General features: G+C 38.9%; 4 protein-coding genes and 1 long non-coding RNA gene across 5 annotated transcripts; all 5 read right to left on the bottom strand.

Moving 5' to 3' along the window:
* Nucleotides 1-509: 509 nt before the first annotated feature.
* On the bottom strand, nt 510-4,488 carry LOC135935394 (G-protein coupled receptor Mth2-like). The gene is made up of 7 exons (XM_065477675.1): nt 4,334-4,488; nt 3,549-3,784; nt 3,121-3,365; nt 2,803-3,061; nt 2,667-2,748; nt 1,379-1,515; nt 510-1,324 (listed from the first exon to the last, which is right to left on the bottom strand). The coding sequence occupies exons 2-7, from the start codon at nt 3,778-3,780 to the stop codon at nt 978-980; spliced, it is 1,302 nt and encodes a 433-aa protein (XP_065333747.1). The 5' UTR covers nt 3,781-3,784; nt 4,334-4,488; the 3' UTR covers nt 510-977.
* A 225-nt stretch (nt 4,489-4,713) lies between these two features.
* LOC135935395 (G-protein coupled receptor Mth-like) lies at nt 4,714-7,339 on the bottom strand. The gene is made up of 6 exons (XM_065477676.1): nt 6,959-7,339; nt 6,510-6,754; nt 5,718-6,036; nt 5,576-5,657; nt 5,245-5,402; nt 4,714-5,188 (listed from the first exon to the last, which is right to left on the bottom strand). The coding sequence occupies exons 1-6, from the start codon at nt 7,194-7,196 to the stop codon at nt 4,986-4,988; spliced, it is 1,245 nt and encodes a 414-aa protein (XP_065333748.1). The 5' UTR covers nt 7,197-7,339; the 3' UTR covers nt 4,714-4,985.
* A 214-nt stretch (nt 7,340-7,553) lies between these two features.
* On the bottom strand, nt 7,554-9,928 carry LOC135935388 (G-protein coupled receptor Mth2-like). Its single transcript, XM_065477669.1, has 7 exons — nt 9,582-9,928; nt 9,235-9,490; nt 8,912-9,156; nt 8,563-8,854; nt 8,426-8,507; nt 8,033-8,190; nt 7,554-7,977 (listed from the first exon to the last, which is right to left on the bottom strand). Exons 1-7 carry the CDS (start codon nt 9,624-9,626, stop codon nt 7,586-7,588), a joined length of 1,470 nt encoding a protein of 489 aa, XP_065333741.1. The 5' UTR covers nt 9,627-9,928; the 3' UTR covers nt 7,554-7,585.
* A 1,181-nt stretch (nt 9,929-11,109) lies between these two features.
* On the bottom strand, nt 11,110-13,587 carry LOC135935396 (G-protein coupled receptor Mth-like). The gene is made up of 6 exons (XM_065477677.1): nt 13,247-13,587; nt 12,830-13,074; nt 12,124-12,424; nt 11,989-12,070; nt 11,586-11,747; nt 11,110-11,527 (listed from the first exon to the last, which is right to left on the bottom strand). Exons 1-6 carry the CDS (start codon nt 13,482-13,484, stop codon nt 11,320-11,322), a joined length of 1,236 nt encoding a protein of 411 aa, XP_065333749.1. The 5' UTR covers nt 13,485-13,587; the 3' UTR covers nt 11,110-11,319.
* A 2,129-nt stretch (nt 13,588-15,716) lies between these two features.
* On the bottom strand, nt 15,717-16,180 carry LOC135937232 (uncharacterized). The gene is made up of 2 exons (XR_010574482.1): nt 15,907-16,180; nt 15,717-15,852 (listed from the first exon to the last, which is right to left on the bottom strand). It is a non-coding gene; the product is annotated as an uncharacterized LOC135937232 (long non-coding RNA).
* Between the last annotated feature and the right edge of the window lie 5,591 nt (nt 16,181-21,771).

The following is a 21,771-nucleotide window of genomic DNA, read 5'->3' as shown; positions in this document are numbered from 1 at the left end:
TAATTAATAACTATTTGCATTAATTCTCTTATTTTTACCTTAATAAATAATGTGATATTCATTTTTTAATTACCGTTGATGCAGAGGACTATGAGTAAAAAATTAGGAAATACCATGCACGAATCCGCCGTTGTTTCTGGTCTGTAGGATGGGATCACCGAAACTTGCTCCACAGAGCTTTATTTTTATTTTCCCCTAACGTGGTCTGCAAAGCTGATCTTGAGGTTTAAATTTGTTTTTTGCTGACCATCTGACGTCGCTTTAGCGCCTTTAGCGGCTCATCACAAATTATCCATGCGAGCAGTCAAAATAAAGTAAAATCTCGAGCGCTTCCACACGGCGGCGGGCGCCGCTCTCCATTCATTTAACAGCCACCGCGGTGATCAGTAAACCGTACAGGGGCGGTATGGTTTCCCATTTATCGGGGAATAAATTTCATTATTTTATTTTTAACCCTGTTTAGACGCTTTGGTTTTAAAAGGATCGATTTAAAATAAAATACATATCTATTTTGTGAGTATACAGTATATTTATTTTTTATTTTGTGGAATATATCGAATAAGTTTCTTACGACGCCATGCGGTTATTTTGTATGCTTTTCAAGCGGGAAACATTTTCTGCCTGCTATATATAGGTTGTGATTTTATCACTTAATATGTATATAAAAAATGAGTATTTTTCTATAAATTCATATATTGTTGGACAAGATATCTTAAAAGTAATGATGACAAAATTAAGTAGAGCTAATATTCTAGACAACCTCGATTTTTGACTGAAAACACACTTGTATAATTTTAGACACCAAATAGAGGCTAACCTGTCAGATTCAACAGTGCATAAATATCAATAAAAATATTTAAGTAAAATTTTCTAACTGGGCTTGAAGCCTAAATTGCTTTAAAAGCTTTTAAAATTCATATTTGAGGCACACGCATTTAACGATTAAAAGATCTAATTTCTGAGGCAATTCTCCACATTTACGAACGAGAGGTGAAGAGCATGAGGACGCAGAAAGTGAGAAGCCCTTGCAAGGCGCCAGTGAGACTCAAGAAATAGTACCAGATGTGACCGACATAATAGAAATAAGGCAAAGCTTTGGCGAAGAACACGAAGCCTAGCAGCGCAGTGAGAAACAATCCGCGCTGCTTGTTATTCCGCAGCATATCCACTTCGGCTCGTGTTCGGTTCGCAGCCTCGGCAGATTCCTCCGTGGTGGGAACCGGATTGGCATTTCCGCGAGAATAGGTCGTGTACAGCAAGTAAAAGTTGGCCAAAATCACGATCAGGCTCGGTCCCAGATAGAAAACCCACTCGTAAGCTGGACCTGTGATTAAAATTTTTTATAATTACGGAAAGAGATTTAAAAATTGCTTTGTACCGTCAATCCAGCATGTTGGAGTTCCATATCCGTCAGCTGTGTTGAATATCAGAACCGCGGCCACTACGGCCAATGGAGCGCAAAACGAGTAGATTGACATTTTTGTGAGGTAAGCATTATTATGCGTCCAGCCAAGCCTGTAAAAAGCAGATAATAGTTTAGAAAACACACATGTTTCGGAAATTAAAGTAGATTTTTTCGATTCAACCTTTTAAAAGCCCTTCAGATGCTAAATGAAAAATTGAGGCTCAACAATGAATTTTTTATTTGGCCCAACAGACTAAAAATTACCAAATTCTGGATATAAAATTTATTTTCTTTTAAGTAATAAAATATGCAATTTTTCTCTTAAAAATTATTACTTTAATATTTAAATTTAAAATTTTTTAACGATTTTTTTACTCGAGAAACTCGCCCTCTATGAAATAAAATTCATTATGCCTCTGCTTTTGAAGCATGAAAACGACACTATATAAAACCAGTGAGCCCCGAAAAACAGTCTGATTTCCACTAACACTTTTAGCCATACGTTAGCTGAGTTGATTTTAAAATTATTTAGTCAATATCCTTTTAAATAAAATAAAATTTAGTCTCAATTGGAAATTAATATCAATTGCAGCAGTGTACAGAGTAAACATTTACTAATTTTTTTGGGAAAATCCTGTTTTCCTTTTCTCGAAATAATATTACGGAAAAAATAAAATATTTCCGACGCTACTGTTTAAATTTTTGAGAAAATTGGCTCAAAAGTTTGCATGCTAATCAAGCGGCGAGCATGAATTGTTTCATGATTTATTTCGCTAGATGAGAAATTTGTCTCATAATTTGACAGGTTGCAAAAAACCCACTTAAAAAAATGGAGTGCAGTGGTAAATAGCGTTTTTTTTCTTGCAGGTACTGTTTGCATCTCAGGTTTCAATAATTTTCTAATTATTAGCTCATGGCTTCGACTTGTAAAATTGTCAAGAGATAAATTTTTGGAGAAATTGAGGCAGAAAATGACAATTTAAATGAAAAATCTGCACAGTAGAGGAAATTTTGACCACTCCGACCGCTAATTTTAGATTTCCACAGGGGAAAATGGAAATTTGGCACAGTCTGAAATTTAACTGGGAAATAGAGATAAATTGCGTTGCTTAATTTCACAAACATTTAAATGATTACAATGCAAAATATTCGTATTTGATGGTCTGCATGTATTTTAATTTTTTCTAGACAAATTAAGTGACCAAATTTTCCCAATCTATTTGCAACCGAGGATTAAAAATAAAAATCAAGTTGAAATTACCCTTTGAAAACCAGGTAGAGGTCAATACACACGCAGTTGATCCAACAAACTGAGGCGAGGTAGGCGTATGGAGGAAGGCATCCTGCAAAATAGCAACTTCCGTGAAAAAGTATTTAATTATGCTTGTTTTACGTACCAAAAATTAAGCCAAAAGCCTGGCCGGTGAATCTGCCGTGATTATGGACCACATATAAGGCGAGGGAAAAGACCGCCAGACTCGCTGCGTGGCAAACCACGATGTTTCCGTGGTTTGACTTGATCACCGGGCTATAGTTATAAGCCAATGCGGTCCAAATCAGGCAACCAGAACTCACGATCAAAACTAGTATGTAAAGTTGGCGCTCAACTGGTAGGGATTTCTCCAAGCAACGAACAAGATACGTGGAAAGTATTCCCTAGTTTTGCATTTTAATTAATTTTATTTTAATCTTAGAGAAAAATGCGTATTAATTACCGTTTTAACACAATATTGCTCGATCTCAACTGTCTCGTTTGAACTTTTCACCACCAGCTGTCCGTCGTACAGTATTTGGAACTCATCGTCAGTTAAGAGCTCTGCAGATGCATCCTTGCACTTTGCATTTTTTACCAGTTTGAAGTACTCCAAGGGCGTCTGGTGTGCGTCAAAGACTTTTTCCCAGTTAATAATGCCGTAACTAGTCCGAGTTATACTTCGAGACACGATTAATTCTGCAAAGTCTGGAAACATGAATTTTTAAAATTATTATTTGTAAAAGGGGTTGCGGTTAAAATATTTAATTAAAAATTAATTCTTATATTTTTTTCTTCTTATTATCAGTTTTGCTTTTCAGCTAAAGCAATTAGGTTTTGTTTTCACAGTTTTAGGTGCAATAAAATTGAATTATGTCCAGTTTTTCATACCGTCGTTACAAATTCTGATGCAGTGTCCCAAGAGACAGGGACAAACCCACCACGTCTCCTCCTCCTCGTCATTCCAAAACGTTCCGGCGGGATATTCGTCTTCTTGCGTCAAAAGATGTCCGTTCTCGAGCAACTTTGCGTCCGTCACGTTCATCCGCAGCTCTTCTGTGCAGAAATCTTTTCCAGCAGCCACGCCGCAGAGAAGCAGGACGGATAAAACGGCGACTCTCATCTCGCTCTATGACAAAACATTGATGGTAAACTAGATTTTTGGTAAAAAAATGTTTCATTTTTCGATTTCTAAGGTTATAAGGTTTATTAATTGAATAATTTGGATTTAAAAATCGCTACTTATGTCTTTTGATCATAAATATTTCGTTATAATTCTGTTTACCAATAACAGCTTAATTTTTTATAGAGAGCAAAAGATTTTAAGAAAAAAAAATTAAAATTAAATCTTATTCCCCCAGAAAACTAAATCGACTTAATTTATTAACAAAATCAGGGGAAACCCATATTTAAATTCTGTCTTTATAGCTCCATTGCTAAATATTTCCACCAAAATGTTTTTTATTCTTAAATTAAATTAAATGCATTTTTTGTGTACTTTAAATTTACCGAAAATCAAGTCTTCAAATGTAATTAATTGTACAAGAATTTGATTTGAACATCATAATGAATTTCTCCAACTAAAACAACGGAGAAGACTTGAGATCAAACAATACGCACACACTAACGGGGGGTGGGTTGTTTAGGGAACAGTATATCCCCCGTGGTTTACTCACCAATTCAGTCTTCGCGCTGCAGGTGAATGTGTCCCCGCAGAGGCATCGCTTGCGACTCCCTGTTTTGACTGTTTTTGTTATGGTTACGCGAGTCGCGAGCCGCGAGCCGCGACGGCAGCCCCGCCCTCGCGGACCTCAGATGTTATTTGCAACTCTGACGATTCTGACGTCAAAGAGCAAGCGTAGAGAGGCGGGCTCATTCAAAATAGAGAAATTTTGCCAGCAGTGGTTGAGAACTGTCGATTAACTTGGAAATTTCGGTTTATTTCTGCTATAGGCTCCACAAATATAGATTAATTTTACAAGTTTCTTAAACCCTTTTTTAATAAAAAAATCTTAAACTTCAAGGGTGAAATTGTTGACCAGAAAATAAATCATCAAATGGAAAATGTTATTTATATATTATAATAATACAATTTAATTCAATCTTGAATGAAAAGTCCAATCAAGATAAATTTTTTGCACATGACGAATTCATTAGATTATTTGAGCACGCTGCAGCCTTTACAAAATCGACTGCACAAGCTCTTCCTCACAAAATTTTCAGCGCACACAAGGAGCAAATCGACAAATTCTTCCTGCGCAGAACTGAAGATAAAAATTATTTCCAAGATTCTTCAGACACGCACTGTAGTCACCGTCATAATAATGGTTAAGATCCGTGCATCATGACGAGCGGGTAAAGCGCCCATTGGAGAGTAAAAATAGTCATGTGAAATTCCTTTTTCATCTGATCATTTTCCTCCGCGGTGCGGACCGGCTTGCCTATTACGCAGATTGTAAACAACACGCCGACGTTGGCCAAAAGCAAAATCAAGCTCGGTCCTTTGTAGTAAAACCACACGGATGCTGTGCCTGTCGTTTGAATAATTGATAATAATAATTACATGGAAGAGTTTTTTAGAACTTACCGTTTATGGTGCATATTCCATTTTCAATATTTGGGTTGAAAATGGAGTTTTCATCGTTGATCAGTTGGGAAATCAGAGCCACGGCTACTATTACCATTGGTGCGCCAAATGAATAAATTGCAAACTTTGCAAAATAGTTTTTTCCTGTGCGAGAACCCCTGCAACAAATGTGTGGAACCTATTTGGTTAAGCACATCAAACTTAGTTCTGCTACTGACTGATAGTAAAATAATTATTCAATTCATTCAAATTGGAGATGTGATTATTTATTTGTAAGGATTCACCCTGCAATTTTTCTATCACAATAGCTTTTAAAATATTTGATTTTTACCCTTTATAAGTGAAGATAAAAGCGATGCACATGGTTTTCAGCCAGAACAAGGATGCGTGAAATGAATATAAGGGGATGAGTCCTAAAAATGTAATAAAATTAAGCTAATGAGAACTATGGTTTTGTAACAAAATAATTTAACCATATAAAATGCACAGCGGCTGCTCGAGCGGTATTTCGTCAAATAAGATGATTAGAAAGCTGTTGAAGGTCAAGACGATGAAAGTCACTGCTAGACATGCTAAGTAGCAAATCATGGCCTTTTCGTGAAACGATTTAATTTTCGTTCTGAACCATAGCCACACAACCAATATGACCAGTAAAATTGAGCTCAACAGCGATAAAGCAGTGCAAATGACAAACTCCATATCGTTAGGAAGCGTTGTTTCTTTCCCAATCTCATCCACTCCTCGATGTTCCAGATATAAGCAGTGCACTAGATGTATGGAGTTATTTCCTTCCTAAAAACATAATTTTCATGATGGAATAACATACATAAAACTATTTATTGCAGGGTTTGAATTCTGAGACGGGTTTTTGATGAAAAATATATTAGATGGTATTTAGGGGCAAATTTAGACGGCTCTACTAATCTTTAAAAACGATTTTTTGCTTATTAAATTGGACAGTATCAATACTATTTTGGTTTCTAAAAGCTAGTAATATTTTTTATTGTTTTCTGCATTGGTGAAATTAGAATATTTTCGACTCAGGAAACCAAATTAAATTTTAAATTCATGAAAACCCAATGTATAGAAAGGTTTGATATCCGCTTTAAATGAGTGTTTTTAAAAGGTTTTTAGCAGTTTAAGGCTCCAAAAATTAGATTTAAAGTGTGGCTGGAAGAGTCAAGAAATTTAGTGACTATCCTGCTTAATTGGTGTCCGAAGATACAAAAGAATCCCAAACCTTGCCAAAACAAAGGATTTTTTACCATTTGGTGAACACAGTAATGCTCAGCACCGTATAGCTTGCTTTCGTTTCCCAATTTCATACTGCCATTCGCCCAAATCCTGATGTCTTCTTTATTTAAAATGTCGGAACCAGCATCACATTTTGCGTTGATTATTTGTTTGAAGCTCTCTATCAGCGGCGTGTCTGTCTCAATAATTTCGTCCCACAGAACAGGCAAGATGGGTTCTGTTTCATTATAAGCTTCAATTATTTCCTCTATGAATTCTAAAAACAAGATCATAAATTATTTTTCTTTAATTTAATAAATTAGATCAGCTCTAATATTTTTATTTAAAATTTCTCCGATCTTTTTTTGATATATTATGAGTAGAACTTTTCATATTTAAATTAACTTTTGAAAAATTATAGCACATCGATTATTTTATTTTTTATTCGTCGTGAATGTTGGGAATGAAAAATTGTTCGAACCTTTGTCGCAAATTCTGATGCAGTTTCCCAAGAGGCAGGGGCAGACCCACCAGTGCCCTTCTTCCTCGTTTTTCCAAAAGGTGCCGGCGGGATACGGGTCACTCTCGGTCAAAAGAGTTCCATTCTTTAGTAAAACTGCATCCTCCACATCCACACTCGTCCGTAATTCTTCTTTGCAGAAATCTTTGCCAAAAGCCAGCCCAAGGACGAGCACAAGGGTGAAAATGCTGGATTTCATCTCGCTGAACGAAAGAATTGCTTTAAAGGAGAGAAATTCAGTCTTTGCGCAGCAGCAGGGAAATCACATGCCATCGCAGAGGCAGCATCGGAGATCAGCAGCAACTGCGATGCCTGTGTGTTTGTTATTGTTTCGCTCGCCAGACGCGAGCCTCGTCCTCGCAGTCGCAGTACTCAGATATTTTTAGCTAATTCTAAGTCATAAAACGTTGTGTATGGCGGGCTAATTCAAATTATTAGAGCAATTTTCCACGAGAGGATGAGAACTGTCGATAAACTTGCGGTTTTGCTAAAAATAAATTAATTTTGCAAGTTTCTCAAACCCTTTAATAAACCAAACTGTTAATAAAAAAGCCAATTATTAAGGTAAATATTTTTTAAATGACGTATTTATTGGATTACTTGACCACGCTGGCCTTTACAACAACATCTGCTGCTCAAGCTCTTCCTCACATACTTGTCAGCGCACACAAGCAGCAAAAAGATTAAAACTCCCCGCGAAGCACCGAAGATAATCATGATATTCAAGATCCGTTGGATACCTTGGACCCCGCCAATAAAGTACGGAATGGCTTCAGCGATGAACGTGAAACACACCACGAGGGTGAGCATTAAATACGTTCTGCGCCGTTCCTTTTCCTGCGGCACCGTCTGGTCGGTTTCCTCCGTGGTGCGGACAGGCTCGCCGCTTGATGCGCAGCAGGTTGCGGATAACAAGCCAAAATCAGCCAAAAGCAAAATCAAGCATGGTCCATAGAAGTAAAGCCACTCCTGTGCTGCGCCTGTGGTTCAAATTTTTTATAATAATAATTATGTCAAAATTTGTATAGGACTTACCGCTTATCCAGCATGTACCATTTCCAATATTTGGGTTGAAAATGGAGTCTTCATCGTTGATCAGGTTGAAATACAGGGCCACGGCCACTATTGGGATTGGTCCGCAAAATGAATAAATTGCAAACTTGGCAAAGTAGTTTTTTCCTGTGCGAGAAATCCTGCAAGAAATGAAATTTGTGGAGCCTTTTAGGATGTAAGCATAATTATATATCAATTAAAGTTCTGTTCTAATGACTAAGCTAGGCCACAAACAATGCAGATAAAATTGAAGTGATATATTAAAAAAAATTACTCAGTTAATTCATCATTAAATATACTTTTAAGTATTAAAACTGCAATTTTTCCATCTCAAAAAAGCTTACAAATAGATTTTATTAACAGAATCAAATTTACCCTTTAAAAGTGAAGAAAATATCGATGCACATGGTGTTCAGCCAGAACATGGATGCGAGATATGAATAAATGGGGATGAATCCTAAAAATGTAATAAAATTAAGCTAAGATAAACGAATTTGTAAAATTTCTCTTACCAATTAAAAAGCACTGTTCCTTTGGCACGAATCGGTCGTATTCGCCGATTTGATAGCTGTAGCCTTTGACAGCCAAGATGATGAAAGTCACTGCCAGACACGCTACATGGCAAAGCACGCTCTTTCCGTGAAAATATTTAATTAGCGGGCTCAACGTGTACGCCGCAACGGTGAAGATCAGGAAAATTGAGCTCATGTATAAAGTTGTCGAGTAAATTTTAATGTCCAGTGATTCGTCGAATTCCACAAAATCGAAGACCAAACAGTGCACTAGATGTATGGAATTCCCCTCCTAAAAAGTTAAATTATTCTATAATTATTTAATAAATTTATATTCAGGAGGCCTTACCATTTGGTGCACACAATAATGCTCGGCGTCATAAATCTCTGTTTCATTTTCCAATAGCATCATACCATTTGCCAGTATTGTAACGTGTTCTTTTTTCAAAACATCAGAAAGATCGTCACATTTTGCGCTGTGTACTTGTTTGAAGCTCTCTATTGGCGTTGTATTTGTCTCGATAATTTCATCCCACAAAAAATGCGATACAGGCTCAAATTCACCAAAAGCGTTAATCACTTCCTCCGCAAATTCTAAAAACAGAATTGTTATCCATTTTTTTTTAATCTAAGAATAAAAGATACAAAATTGATCCAGTTAGTTTTTCATACCTTTGTCACAGATTCTGATGCAGTTTCCCAAGAGGCAGGGACAGACCCACCAGTGCCCTTCTGCCTCTTCTTTCCAAAACGTGCCGGGAGGATAATTGTCACCGTCGCCAGTCAAAAGAGTTCCATTCTTTAGTAAAACTGCGTCCTCCACATCCACACTCGTCCGTAATTCTTCTTTGCAAAAATCATGTCCGAAAGCCAGTCCAAGGACGAGCAGAAGAATGAAAATGCTGGTCGCTTTCATAATATCTCGCTGCTGTTGAGATAAAATTTTAAAAATAAAATCACATTCAACAATTTAAAATAATAATGTGTATTTAAAAAAAAAAATCGGAAAAATCGCGAACCTGTTGTAACCGAGTCTGTCTGCGAGTACCAACAGCGAACTGCATCCATAGAGGCTTCGATAGGGACTGATTTTATTTCTGACACAAGCTGCGGGTTTTTTTTTCTTTGCTTTGGAGGCTGTGATGTCATTAAACTGGCCCGCGGGATGTTGCATTGCGTATATACTCAGTCATAATAAACAGCATCTCAAGTAAGCGCGCTTCCACATGGCGCCTCTGCACGGCGCCTCGCTCCCTTCACATAGCAACAGAATAGGAATTATTAAATCTTGTTTTATATATTATAGAGTGTAAGAAATTAATTAAAATGAAATTCGAGAGCAAAAATTAAAGAAAATCCTTTACGTTTTTTTAAAAGATTTGCAAATTGCAGCAAAACCTGCTTTCACGTGGGAAATATCCGTTTTGACTAAAAATTTGAGAGAAATATTTATTGGAGGGAAAAAAGCCACTAAAAATAGGAGCGTTAGAAAACTGTTGTAGCGCGAAGCAAAATACAATGCACTGCGCTTTTCTTACCTTTTTTGTAGTTATTGACCAAAATTTCGAGTCAATATATTCTCATATTAAAATAAATTATCTGTTGTCTTTCTTATGCCTTGAGACAAAGACGCAATTTTTAATTAAAGGTTGTAAATAAAAACAAATGTTTTTAAAAATTAATAAAAAATGAAACACACATTCGGGATTAATTACGTTGTTCTTTGCGCATTTTTACCCTTTTTTATTTAAAAATTTTTCAAGAGGGCTGCGCTGACTAAACTCTTGTCACTCCGTGTGTGCTTTTATCCATACGCAACAAATTTTGAACCAAATTTTTCTATGATTATGCAAACCAATTTCAGATTGATGCATTATGAAACAATTGCGTGGTTTTATTCTTAATATAAATTAAAAGCTCAACATTTTATTACAATAATTTTCTTCTTAAATTAAATTGAAACAACAAATATCGTGAGTTTTAGTTCTATATTCGCATAAGTGCGCGGAAATAAGAAGTTTCCTTCAAACATTATCTCCTAGAAAACCGAACCAATTTAAAACATTTATAAAATCAGGGGAGGTTCGATCCTTTAAATTTAGATTTTTCAGCTCCTATTGCTTTTATTTCCATCAAAATGCTTTTCTTCTCCAAATTTACTAAGAAATTGATAGAATTATAAAATGTGCAATTGATTTGAGCATTTTAAACCAAAACAATGGAGCGCGCGGACTTGAGATCAAATATTACGCAGGTGGTTTTGGGAACAGTACCCCAATGGTTGACCAACTCATTCAGTCTTCGTGTTGCAAGAGGATCTGTTCACGTTGAGGCATCGCTTGCGACTACCTGTTTTTGTTATGCGAGTTGGGCACAGATGCATTTCGCAAACTCTGAGTGTATTAGTACTGCGGGTTCATTCAAAATAGAGGATGAGACCTGTCGGTAAAATTGGGAATTTCAGTTTATTGTTGCTATATATAGGCTCCACAAAAATGATTATAAAATTATAAAATTTTTATTCTATTTTGAATGTCAGCAAATTTATTAAAAAGAATTTTTTGATACTTAATAAAAGCCACATTCATTATTTTTCCGTGACATATTTATTATTTATTTTTTGAGCACGCTGGCTTTTAAAAAATCGGCTGCTCAAACTCTTTGTCAGCGAACACAAGGTCAAAAAAGACAAAAACTCTCCACGCAGCACTGAAGAATCGTGATTCTTAAGATTCTTCGGACACCGTAACCGTAAAATTACGCAATGGCTCCTCTGATGCGAAAGAAAATCTCCAAGAGGGTTATCGCTAGATAAAATATGCGAAACTTTATCTTCCACACCGTCTGGTCGGTTTCCTCCGTGGTTTGGACCGGCTCGCCACTTGCCCAGGTTGCAGACAACAAGCCGACGTTGGCCACAAGCAAAATCAAGATTGGTCCATGGAAGTAAAGCAACATGGGCGCTCTGCCTGTGGTTTGCATTTTTTTTTTTTAATAATTATTACGACGAATTATTTTAGAACTTGCCGTTTATGGTGCATAATCCATTTCCTATATTTGGGTTGAAAATGGAGTTCTCGTCATTGATCAGGTTGAAATATAGGGCCACGGCCACTATTACCAAAGGTCCGCCAAATGAGTAAATTGCAAACTTTGAAAAGTAGTTTTTTCCTGTGCTAATAATCCTGAAACAAATGAAAATGTGTGGAGACTCTTTGGATGTATGCATATCAAACAAAGTTCTGTGCTACGTGACTATGGCCACAAATGCAAATAAAAAAATTACAATACACCTCCTTAAATTCACTCAACTTTGTGAAATAATTATTTACTTTTAAGGCCTAGTCAGCAATTTTTCTATCTTTCGCTTTAAAGCTTAAATTTATTAATGAAGCAACAGGTTTAATTAAAAAAATCAAATTTTACCCTTTATAAGTTAAAAAAATTTCGATGCACATCGTGTTGAGCCAGAAAAAGGATGCCAGATATGAATATAAGAGGATGAATCCTAAAAATGTAATAAAATTAAGTTGATCTAGAATTTTGTAAAAATTCTCCTACCAATTGAAATGCACAGCTCCACCTGGATTGAGATTTGGTCAAATTTGCCGGTCTGAAAAATGTAGCTGTTGACAGACAAGGTGACGCAAGCCACTAACAGACATGCCAGGAAGCAAAGCATGCCCTCCCCGAAAATCGATTTAATTTCCGGGCTGAACGTGCCCGCCACAACGACGAAGATAAAGAAAATTGACCACGAAATATACGTGTTCTCGTAAAACTCCTTAGGAAGCGTTTTTTCCTTAGACTCCTCTTCTAGATTAGACAGGCAGCGCACTAGATGTATGGAGTTTATTCCTTCCTAAAAACATATTTTTCGCGATTGATTATTACATATTAAAGCTATTAATTGCTGGGTTGGGATATCCAGATAGGTTTTTCTGAAACAAATAATTTAAATGGTATTTAGGGACAATTTCGGAGGGCTTTAGCTCTACTAATATTTTTATAGTTTCTTTACTGGTGAGATCAAAATATTTTCGACTAAGGAAATAAAATAAATATTTAATCAAATCATGAAAAACCAATATATAGAAAAATTTGATATCCGTTGTAAATGTTAAATATTTTTGGAGTTTCAGGCTAAAAAAAATGGATACACGTTTACACGTTTTGAAGTGTGGCCGGAAAAGTCTTAGAATTGAGTGAATCCTGCTTAATTGGTGTCCAAAGTGACAAAACAATTGCCAAAACATTGATTTTTTACCATTTGGTGAACGCAGTAATTTTCGGCACCATATAGCTTCGTTTTGTTTTTCAATCTCATCTTTCCGCTCGTCAAAATCATGACGTCTTCTTTATTTAAAATATCGTGATAACGATCACATTTTGCGTTGATTAATTGTTTGAAGCTCTCTATCGGCGGCGTGCCTGTCTCAATAATTTCGTCCCACAGAAAGGGCAAGTTGGGCTCAGTTTCACGATAAGCTTCAATAATTTCATCCACGATTTCTAGAAACGAGATGAAAATATAATTTTCTTTCATTTAGTAAATTAGATCAGCTCGTATATCCTCAATGTTTTTTTTAACTATCTGATTTTGTTAATTTTAATAATTTGACTTTATTTATTATTATATAAATTAATTTTCATCGTGAATGTTGAGGTTAAAGTTATTTCGAACCTGTGTCGCAAATTCTGATGCAGGGTGCCAAGAGGCAGGGACAGACCCACCAGTGCCATGATTCTGCCTCGTCTTTCCAAAACGTGCCTTCGGGATAATTGTCACCTTCGCCGGTCAAAAGAGATCCATTCTTCAGTAAGACTGCACCCTCCAAACTCGTCCTTAATTCTTCTTTGCAGAGGTCTTTGCCAAAAGCCAGCCTAAGGACGAGGAGAAGGGTGAAAATGCTGGATTTCATCTCGCTGAACGAAAGAATTGCTTTAAAGAAAAGAAATTCAGTATTCGCGCAGCAGGGAAATCACTTGCCGCAGAGCAGCCGCAGACGCATCCAGAGGCATCGGAGATCCAAGGCATCGCTAGCAATTGCGTTTGTTATTGTTTTGCTCGCCAGACGCGAGCCTCGTCTTCGCAGTACTCAGATATTTTTAGCTAATTCTGCGTAATAAAACGTAGTGTATGGCGGGCTCATTTAAATTAGAGCAATTTGCCACGAGTGGATTAAAACTGTCAATAAACTTGGGGATTTAAGTTTGGTTTTGCTAAAAATAATTTCTCAACCCCCTTTGAAAGACAAGAAATTTTGGGCAAAATCTTCGACTTCAGGGTCTATAAAATATTGTCTACGAAGTATACCCTTGAATGAAAAGCTTATTCCAACGATTGAAAGAAAAATCTGATTTTTTTACAAGCCAAACTATTTATAAAAAAATCCAATTTTTCAAATGACGTGTATTTATTAGATTACTTGAGCACGCTGGCCTTTACAACAACATCGGCTGCAAAAGCTCTTCCTCACATACTTGTCAGCGCACACAAGCAGCAAAAAGATTAAAACTCCCCGCGAAGCACCGAAGATAATCATGATATTCAAGATCCGTTGGATACCTTGGACCCCGCCAATAAAGTACGGAATGGCTTCAGCGATGAACGTGAAACACACCACGAGGGTGAGCATTAAATACGTTCTGCGCCGTTCCTTTTCCTGCGGCACAATCTGGTCGGTTTCTTTTCATAAAACAATAAATTATCTATCTTCTTTCTTATGCCTTCAGGCGAATTAAAATTTTAATTAAAGGTTGTAAACTAATTACAAAAGTTAAAAAAAATGAAACACAAGTTGGGGACTAACTGCGCTGTTCTTTGCGCATTTTAAGTTTTATTTTTAGTTAATTTTTTCCTATACGGTCGCGCTGACCAACTTCTTGTCAATCCGTGTGTGCTTTCATTTATTTGAAACAAATAATTGAACAAATTTATATTTTTTGATGTTTATGCAAACCAATCTCAGATTGTTACATTATAAAAGAAACAAGAGAGTTGGTCGGTCGTTTATCTGACCGTTTAACCTTTCAACCTTGACTGATCAAAAAATCATCACATTTATAAACGCTTATATGCAAGCAAAATTTAATGGGGACAATTTTTAATACTGTACAACATCTGAAAGCTTTGATTTCTCTCCATACGATCTATTTAATACAATTTATTTAAGAATGTCCTGGTTCCCAATGTGCAGACGCAGTGCTTCTCGCTTGATTTTCTAAAATTTAACAGACTGTTTTAAAAATAAGAAAAGTTTGTGATAGCTAGAAACGAAATCATTGGAGCAATGTGTACTTTTCAAGTATTTTTCTCTCGTGTATAAAATTCGGCCCATGATAAAATTCGGGGGTGAATCTTGCAGAATGAGAAGCAAATTTTGTATTTTTTTTTTAATAAATACATATAACATTACGAAATTTATTTAGCCAAACTAGAAAACGAGCAAACCGCTACACAACAAAGTCCAAAAAGGAAAAAAATAGTTTATTTTGATTACTTATATGACAATAATGCAATGCAGGCGAAAGATGTTCAATCGTATGATGTTGGTTGCTGTATGTATTTAACCCTCATCTTTATCCATTCTAGACGTTGAATAAAAATAATTACCATACATATTCAGATTTAATATTTTTTTTGTTTACCGTGATAATTTCAAGACCTCTTCCACGGCGACGTTTTCCTTCAGAACGGCCACTCGTCAATGTTCCAAATAGAGTAAGCTGAGTTGCATCTGTTCCGTTTTCTGAGTCTTCGTTTGAGGAGGAATCTGATGAAGGGTTGTCCGCCAGTGCAATCATCACGACAGCAAGAAGGACGAAGAGAAAACAAACGAGAGGCTTGGTCAGCATGGTTCGTTCGGACTGTGAGACTGGAGCACGATTTTTAACTATACGGCAGCAACAGCGCCAAGAGAGAGAGACATTATCAACTATCTGTCTTTGAGCTGAACCTTGACTTGAAATAAAATCAAACGCAAAAATATAAATGATCACTTTATCCGTGGCCCATGATAAAAAAAATCAGTTTTAACCTTGCAGAACGTGTTGCCAATTTTTTATTCCCTTCTGTAAAATTTAATATGAAAAAAAATACGAAATTTATGTTGCCAAGGAAAAATGTTGCATAACAAAATCCAAAGAGGAAAAATATTATTTAGTATATTTTATTGGTTACATATTATATAGGAAAATGCAAAGCAGGCGAAAGATCTTCAATCGTGATGTCCGTAGTCCAATAAGAAACGCAATCGCTGCATCTTTTAACCCTCTTCTCTATCCAGTCTAGAAGTTGAATATAAATAATTACCAATATACAGATTTCGATTGATTAATTACCGTAATAATTTTAACACATTTTCCACGGCGACGCATTTTTCCTTCAGAACACTTTCTCGCCATTGCATCGATTAGAGAAAACTGAGTTGCATTTGGTCCGTTTTCTGAGTCTTCGTATGAGACGTAATCTGAAGATGAAGAGTAGTCCGCCAGTGCAATCGTCACGACAGCAAGAAGGACGAAGAGGAAACAAACGAGAGGCTTGGTCAGCATGGTTCGCGTGCACTGAGAGACTGGAGCACAGCAGCAAAAGCGCCAAGAAGGCCGAAACAGAGAGAGATTCTCTGCTCGCCAGCAGCGCTCAAAGCTTTAATAATTATTAAACAGAGAAGTTTTCCCTGTTTGATTGTCGCAACAATCTGCTTTTGAGCTGAACTTTGACTTGAAATAAAAATGTAAATGGTCACAACACGAAAAACTTAAGATTCATAGAAAATATATTATTTCTTCCCTCAATGATGACCCAAATCATTTTTTTTTCTTATTAAAACCATGATTTTGTCAATGACGATGTAATAACGGAGAAAACTTTAAAAATTTACTTCTAGTTAGGCCACCCGCACCGGAGGACTGTTCTGCGGCGCAGCGTGCTTTCCACTGCAAGGCGTAATGTGCCAGTTTTTGAGCAATAATTTTTGTTAGAGGAAAAATGCTGTATATTTTTTTATTAAATGAACCATTTCTTTACCAAGAAGAAGGATTGAGAGAATAACAAAAAAATTAAACCAACGTAAATTTTAGACAAATTATTATTTTTTGTGAGTTTTTAATTGTTACAAAAAAATCATCATGCGTTGTGCTTTTGTACATATGCTATAAACCATCTGAACTTGCTGATATTTTATGCAAAAGTGCAAATTTTTGGATTTAATGTATGAGTAAATGTTTCCAAATTTTAATCAAAATTACAGCTGATAAACAAATACTGAAATTATGTTGACCTGTTTCAAAGTCGAAATTAGTTTAATCAAATCACTCAGCCTTCTTAAAAAAACTTGACCCTTTTCAATCGATACAAAAATACAAAATTGTCAAATTTATTCAAATAAATTTATAAATTCGGTGCAAAGGAAATGTTTTTTTTTTTACTTTTTACTGTAGAGGCTTAATGAGAAAATGGGCTGCTGTCGATCACATTTTCTTCCAATTAAAAAAATAATAACTAATTTTCGGTAATTAAATATTTTACTTTGGTGTCAAATTGCGAAGAAAGTGTCCTATGAAATTAAATTAAAGAAAACAACGTAGAAAAGATGAAAAGCGAATGCTCCTACGCCACGACCTTGCGGTGTCAAAACACGAAAAAGTTCTATTTGATTATCAGCTAGAGCACTGTGCGGTTGCGGTTTTGGTACTAAAAAACCACAAACCGCCCACCACAACCGCAGATGCGGTTATAATTTTGCGGTTGCGGTGCGGTTGCGGTTTCATTTTTGCGGTTGCGGTGGTACCACCAAAAACCGCAAATCTTGAGAATCAAAATTTACCATTTTTATTATGCGACTGTTTAGCACGGGTAGGGCGTCGCTCGGGACGGGTAGGGCGTCCCGCAGTCACGCGGGACGGGTATGGCGTCCCGCAGTCACGCGGGACGGGTAGGGCGTCCCGCAGTCACGCGGGACGGGTAGGGCGTCCCGCGGGACGGGTAGGGCGTCCCGCGGGACGGGTATGGCGTCCCGCAGTCACGCGGGACGGGTAGAGCGTCCCGCAGTCACGCGGGACGGGTAGGGCGTCCCGCGGGACGGGTAGGGCGTCCCGCAGTCACGCGGGACGGGTAGGGCGTCCCGCAGTCACGCGGGACGGGTATGGCGTCCCGCAGTCACGCGGGACGGGTAGAGCGTCCCGCAGTCCCGCGGGACGGGTAGGGCGTCCTGCGAGACGGGTAGGGCGTCCCGCAGTCGCGCGGGACGGGTAGAGCGTCCCGCAGTCACGCGGGACGGGTAGGGCGTCCCGCAGTCACGCGGGACGGGTAGGGCGTCCTGCGAGACGGGTAGGGCGTCCCGCAGTCACGCGGGACGGGTAGGGCGTCCCGCAGTCACGCGGGACGGGTAGGGCGTCCTGCGAGACGGATAGGGCGTCCCGCAGTCACGCGGGACGGGTAGGGCGTCCCGCAGTCACGCGGGACGGGTAGGGCGTCCCGCGGGACGGGTATGGCGTCCCGCAGTCACGCGGGACGGGTAGAGCGTCCCGCAGTCACGCGGGACGGGTAGGGCGTCCCGCGGGACGGGTAGGGCGTCCCGCAGTCACGCGGGACGGGTAGGGCGTCCCGCAGTCACGCGGGACGGGTATGGCGTCCCGCAGTCACGCGGGACGGGTAGAGCGTCCCGCAGTCCCGCGGGACGGGTAGGGCGTCCTGCGAGACGGGGAGGGCGGCCCGCAGTCGCGCGGGACGGGTAGAGCGTCCCGCAGTCACGCGGGACGGGTAGGGCGTCCCGCAGTCACGCGGGACGGGTAGGGCGTCCTGCGAGACGGGTAGGGCGTCCCGCAGTCACGCGGGACGGGTAGGGCGTCCCGCGGGACGGGTATGGCGTCCCGCAGTCACGCGGGACGGGTAGAGCGTCCCGCAGTCACGCGGGACGGGTAGGGCGTCCTGCGAGACGGGTAGGGCGTCCCGCAGTCGCGCGGGACGGGTAGAGCGTCCCGCAGTCACGCGGGACGGGTAGGGCGTCCCGCAGTCACGCGGGACGGGTAGGGCGTCCTGCGAGACGGGTAGGGCGTCCCGCAGTCACGCGGGACGGGTAGGGCGTCCCGCGGGACGGGTATGGCGTCCCGCAGTCACGCGGGACGGGTAGGGCGTCCCGCGGGACGGGTATGGCGTCCCGCAGTCACGCGGGACGGGTAGGGCGTCCCGCAGTCACGCGGGACGGGTAGGGCGTCCTGCGAGACGGGTAGGGCGTCCCGCAGTCACGCGGGACGGGTAGGGCGTCCCGCGGGACGGGTATGGCGTCCCGCAGTCACGCGGGACGGGTAGGGCGTCCCGCGGGACGGGTATGGCGTCCCGCAGTCACGCGGGACGGGTAGGGCGTCCCGCAGTCGCGCGGGACGGGTATTTGTATAACGTTGTTGTAATTTCTGGGAATTCGCACGGCACTTTTTATGATATACCATAAATTTAAAAAAATCTCCTTTCTTTGAATAAATTAAGTGTTAAATCTAATATCAAGCAACGTTATTGATGCATCATAAATGGAATATTTGGGCTTCTTTTAGTGGACAAGTTGATCGGATCAAGAGCCACTTAAATGTGTGCCCGCAATTAAAAACCGGGCCAAATTTTTCAGAATGGCGTAATTTTTAGGATATCTTGATAGTTATTTCATAACTTAATATAAGTTACATTTTTCCACTTTATGGGTTCTTTGAACCTCCAAATCTCAGGTTCCAACAATCAGAATTGCAAAAATGTACTTCCGTTAGACTCGCCTTGACCTCCACTAAACAGGCAAAGTGTTTATGGGGAACTTACCCTCATCCCCTCTCAACCCCATTGCTTCAATTTTAATAAAAAAATTAATCTGCTTCCATTTGCATCGACTTGGCTTCAAAACATTTAAAATCATCCTAAATTCCTACTAAATTACCACCCCGCCCATTCAACCAAAACTAAAAAAAATGTTTTTTAATAAAATGTAAATTAATAAAATTATCCAGAGCTATAAAATGTTATTCATTTCCGAAGGGTTTAAAGTATAGGGGTGGAGGGTAAGAACCCCTAAACCCTCCAGCTGCTCAGGGAAGGTAAAGACGAGTCTAACGGTGAAAAGTTTTTGCAATTATGATGGTTAAAACCCGCGATATGGAGTTGCACGCAGAAATAATTAAATTTAAGCCTTGCCAAAAGAAAACTATTTTGTTCTAAAACATTAAATAAATTGCGGTTTTGCGGTAATTTTGCGGTTACCGCAACTACGGTTTTTGTCAAGACCGATGCGGTTGTGGTTTTTGATTTAAAAAAATGCGGTTACCATGGTAATGAAAATTGACACCGCACAGTGCTCTATTATCAGCAAAAATGATGAATTTCCGGAATTACACTTACGTCGTTAGCAAATAATTGGCTTGGGAAAAAGAGAGCAGACGCGCAATAAACTGTAATAATTGCTCGTCACTGCTCATAGTGCCAAACATTAGACGCCGCTTTTGCTTTTTAGCTCTTGCTCTTTAAAATAATAGCCAGGAAATAAATATCCAACAAACCGTGTGTCATGTCAGACTTCATTTACCTTTCAACTCTAGGATTTTAGAGTCATGCACGCAATTTGAAATAAATTGTTTCCGACGTACGTTTTCAATATTTTTAATTGGTGAACAATTAGAAGAACACATTAACATTTTAAACTGAAAACAAAATTTTATTAAAAAATTGTAAATATTTTTGTCTTATTACAAACTATCCATTTTGTACTAAATGTGAAGCGGTATTTCTTGCTGCTTCTTCTGCGTGGAAGAACTCAGCTTTCTGCTATTTTATCGAAAGCAAACCAAATCTGGAACATACAAGCAATAAATTTAGTGCCAACAATCAAACAAATTAAATGTTTGCGATTAGATTACCTCATTGTTGAAAAGATGATTATCCTTTTACACACCCCCTGCCGCGTGGTCTCGTTCCTCCAGGGCATTTTGTACGTGTTTATGGTGAATTGCCATTTGTTAAGGTTGAAAAATAGTATTGAGCAGCTTCGACTTCGTCCGAGTCTTGCTCTGACAATGGGGTGTCAGAATTGGGATCTTTGGCGGGCAAGCCTGTGGCAGCACCGAAAGTGAAGGAAAATGCCAGGAGAAAACAAAACAAGTGTCTGAAGAGCATCGTTGATGTCGACTGCGTGGAATTGGCTGCTTCCGAAACACTGACTTATATTAAAAAGAGAAGAGAGACAATATATACCTGCGTTGCGGAAGCCTCCTGAGAACGTAACAATTAATTATGTTTAATTCTGCACCAAAAGGCGGAGATGCGAAGAAAAGATTCTGTTTCACCAACTAAGTCGTGACAATGTTAATTAATGAGCCATGTGGTGATGAAGATAAAAGCTCTCTATGAAATGTTTTTTTTTTTAATAAATTTGTTTTCTATATTATTATACATTTTAATTCAATTTTGAATGAAAGAAAATTTAAATAAAAAGTATTTGATAAACGATTAACTGATAATAACAAAGCCAAAAGCGTGTCCAATATTTACCCCTCGATGAATTTAGTAGATTATTTGAGGACGGGCTGGCTTCAACAAAATCAGCTGCTCAAGCTCCTCTCCTTACATACATACTTCACGTCAATGCACACAATGACCTCCTCGCGAAAAACTTTGTGGTTTGATTTTTTTTTAAATATTTCCGTCACGAAATTTCCTTAATTAATACCGATGATACTCCATTTCCCATAGTTGGATTGAAAATGGAGTTCTCATCGTTGATCAGTAATAGTTGGCAACCGCCACAATTACCATATCATTGTGCGCAAAACAACTAAATTACAAACTCAGCAAAGTAGTATCCTCCTGTGCAACAAAAAAATGTGTGGAGCCTCTTTGGATGTAAACATACCAAGCAAAGTTCCGTTACCAACTTGGGCTGAATGCAAATAATTAATAAAAATCAAGGGATGCAAAAAAATTAAATTTGGTGGGATAAAAAAAGTTGACTCTATGTTCGTCATTGAATTCACTCAACTTATTTACCAGCAGCATAATTGGCGTATGTATTTGCGCTCTGAGGAGCCATTGCTGCCGCTTTTATCCTCATTCAAATTGGGCAGTCGTCTGAAAGCAGTCGCATACTGTTCGCGTCAACATGATTTTCAGACACTTGTTCTCTCCTCTCCTGCCTTTCGTTTTCATCCTCACTCAGTGCCGGACCGGAATAT

Source organism: Cloeon dipterum, chromosome 2 (genome assembly GCF_949628265.1).
Source record: "Cloeon dipterum chromosome 2, ieCloDipt1.1, whole genome shotgun sequence".
NCBI lineage: Eukaryota > Metazoa > Arthropoda > Insecta > Ephemeroptera > Baetidae > Cloeon > Cloeon dipterum.
Note: the sequence above shows the minus strand (reverse complement) of the source record. Positions and strands in the feature narration are given on the sequence as shown.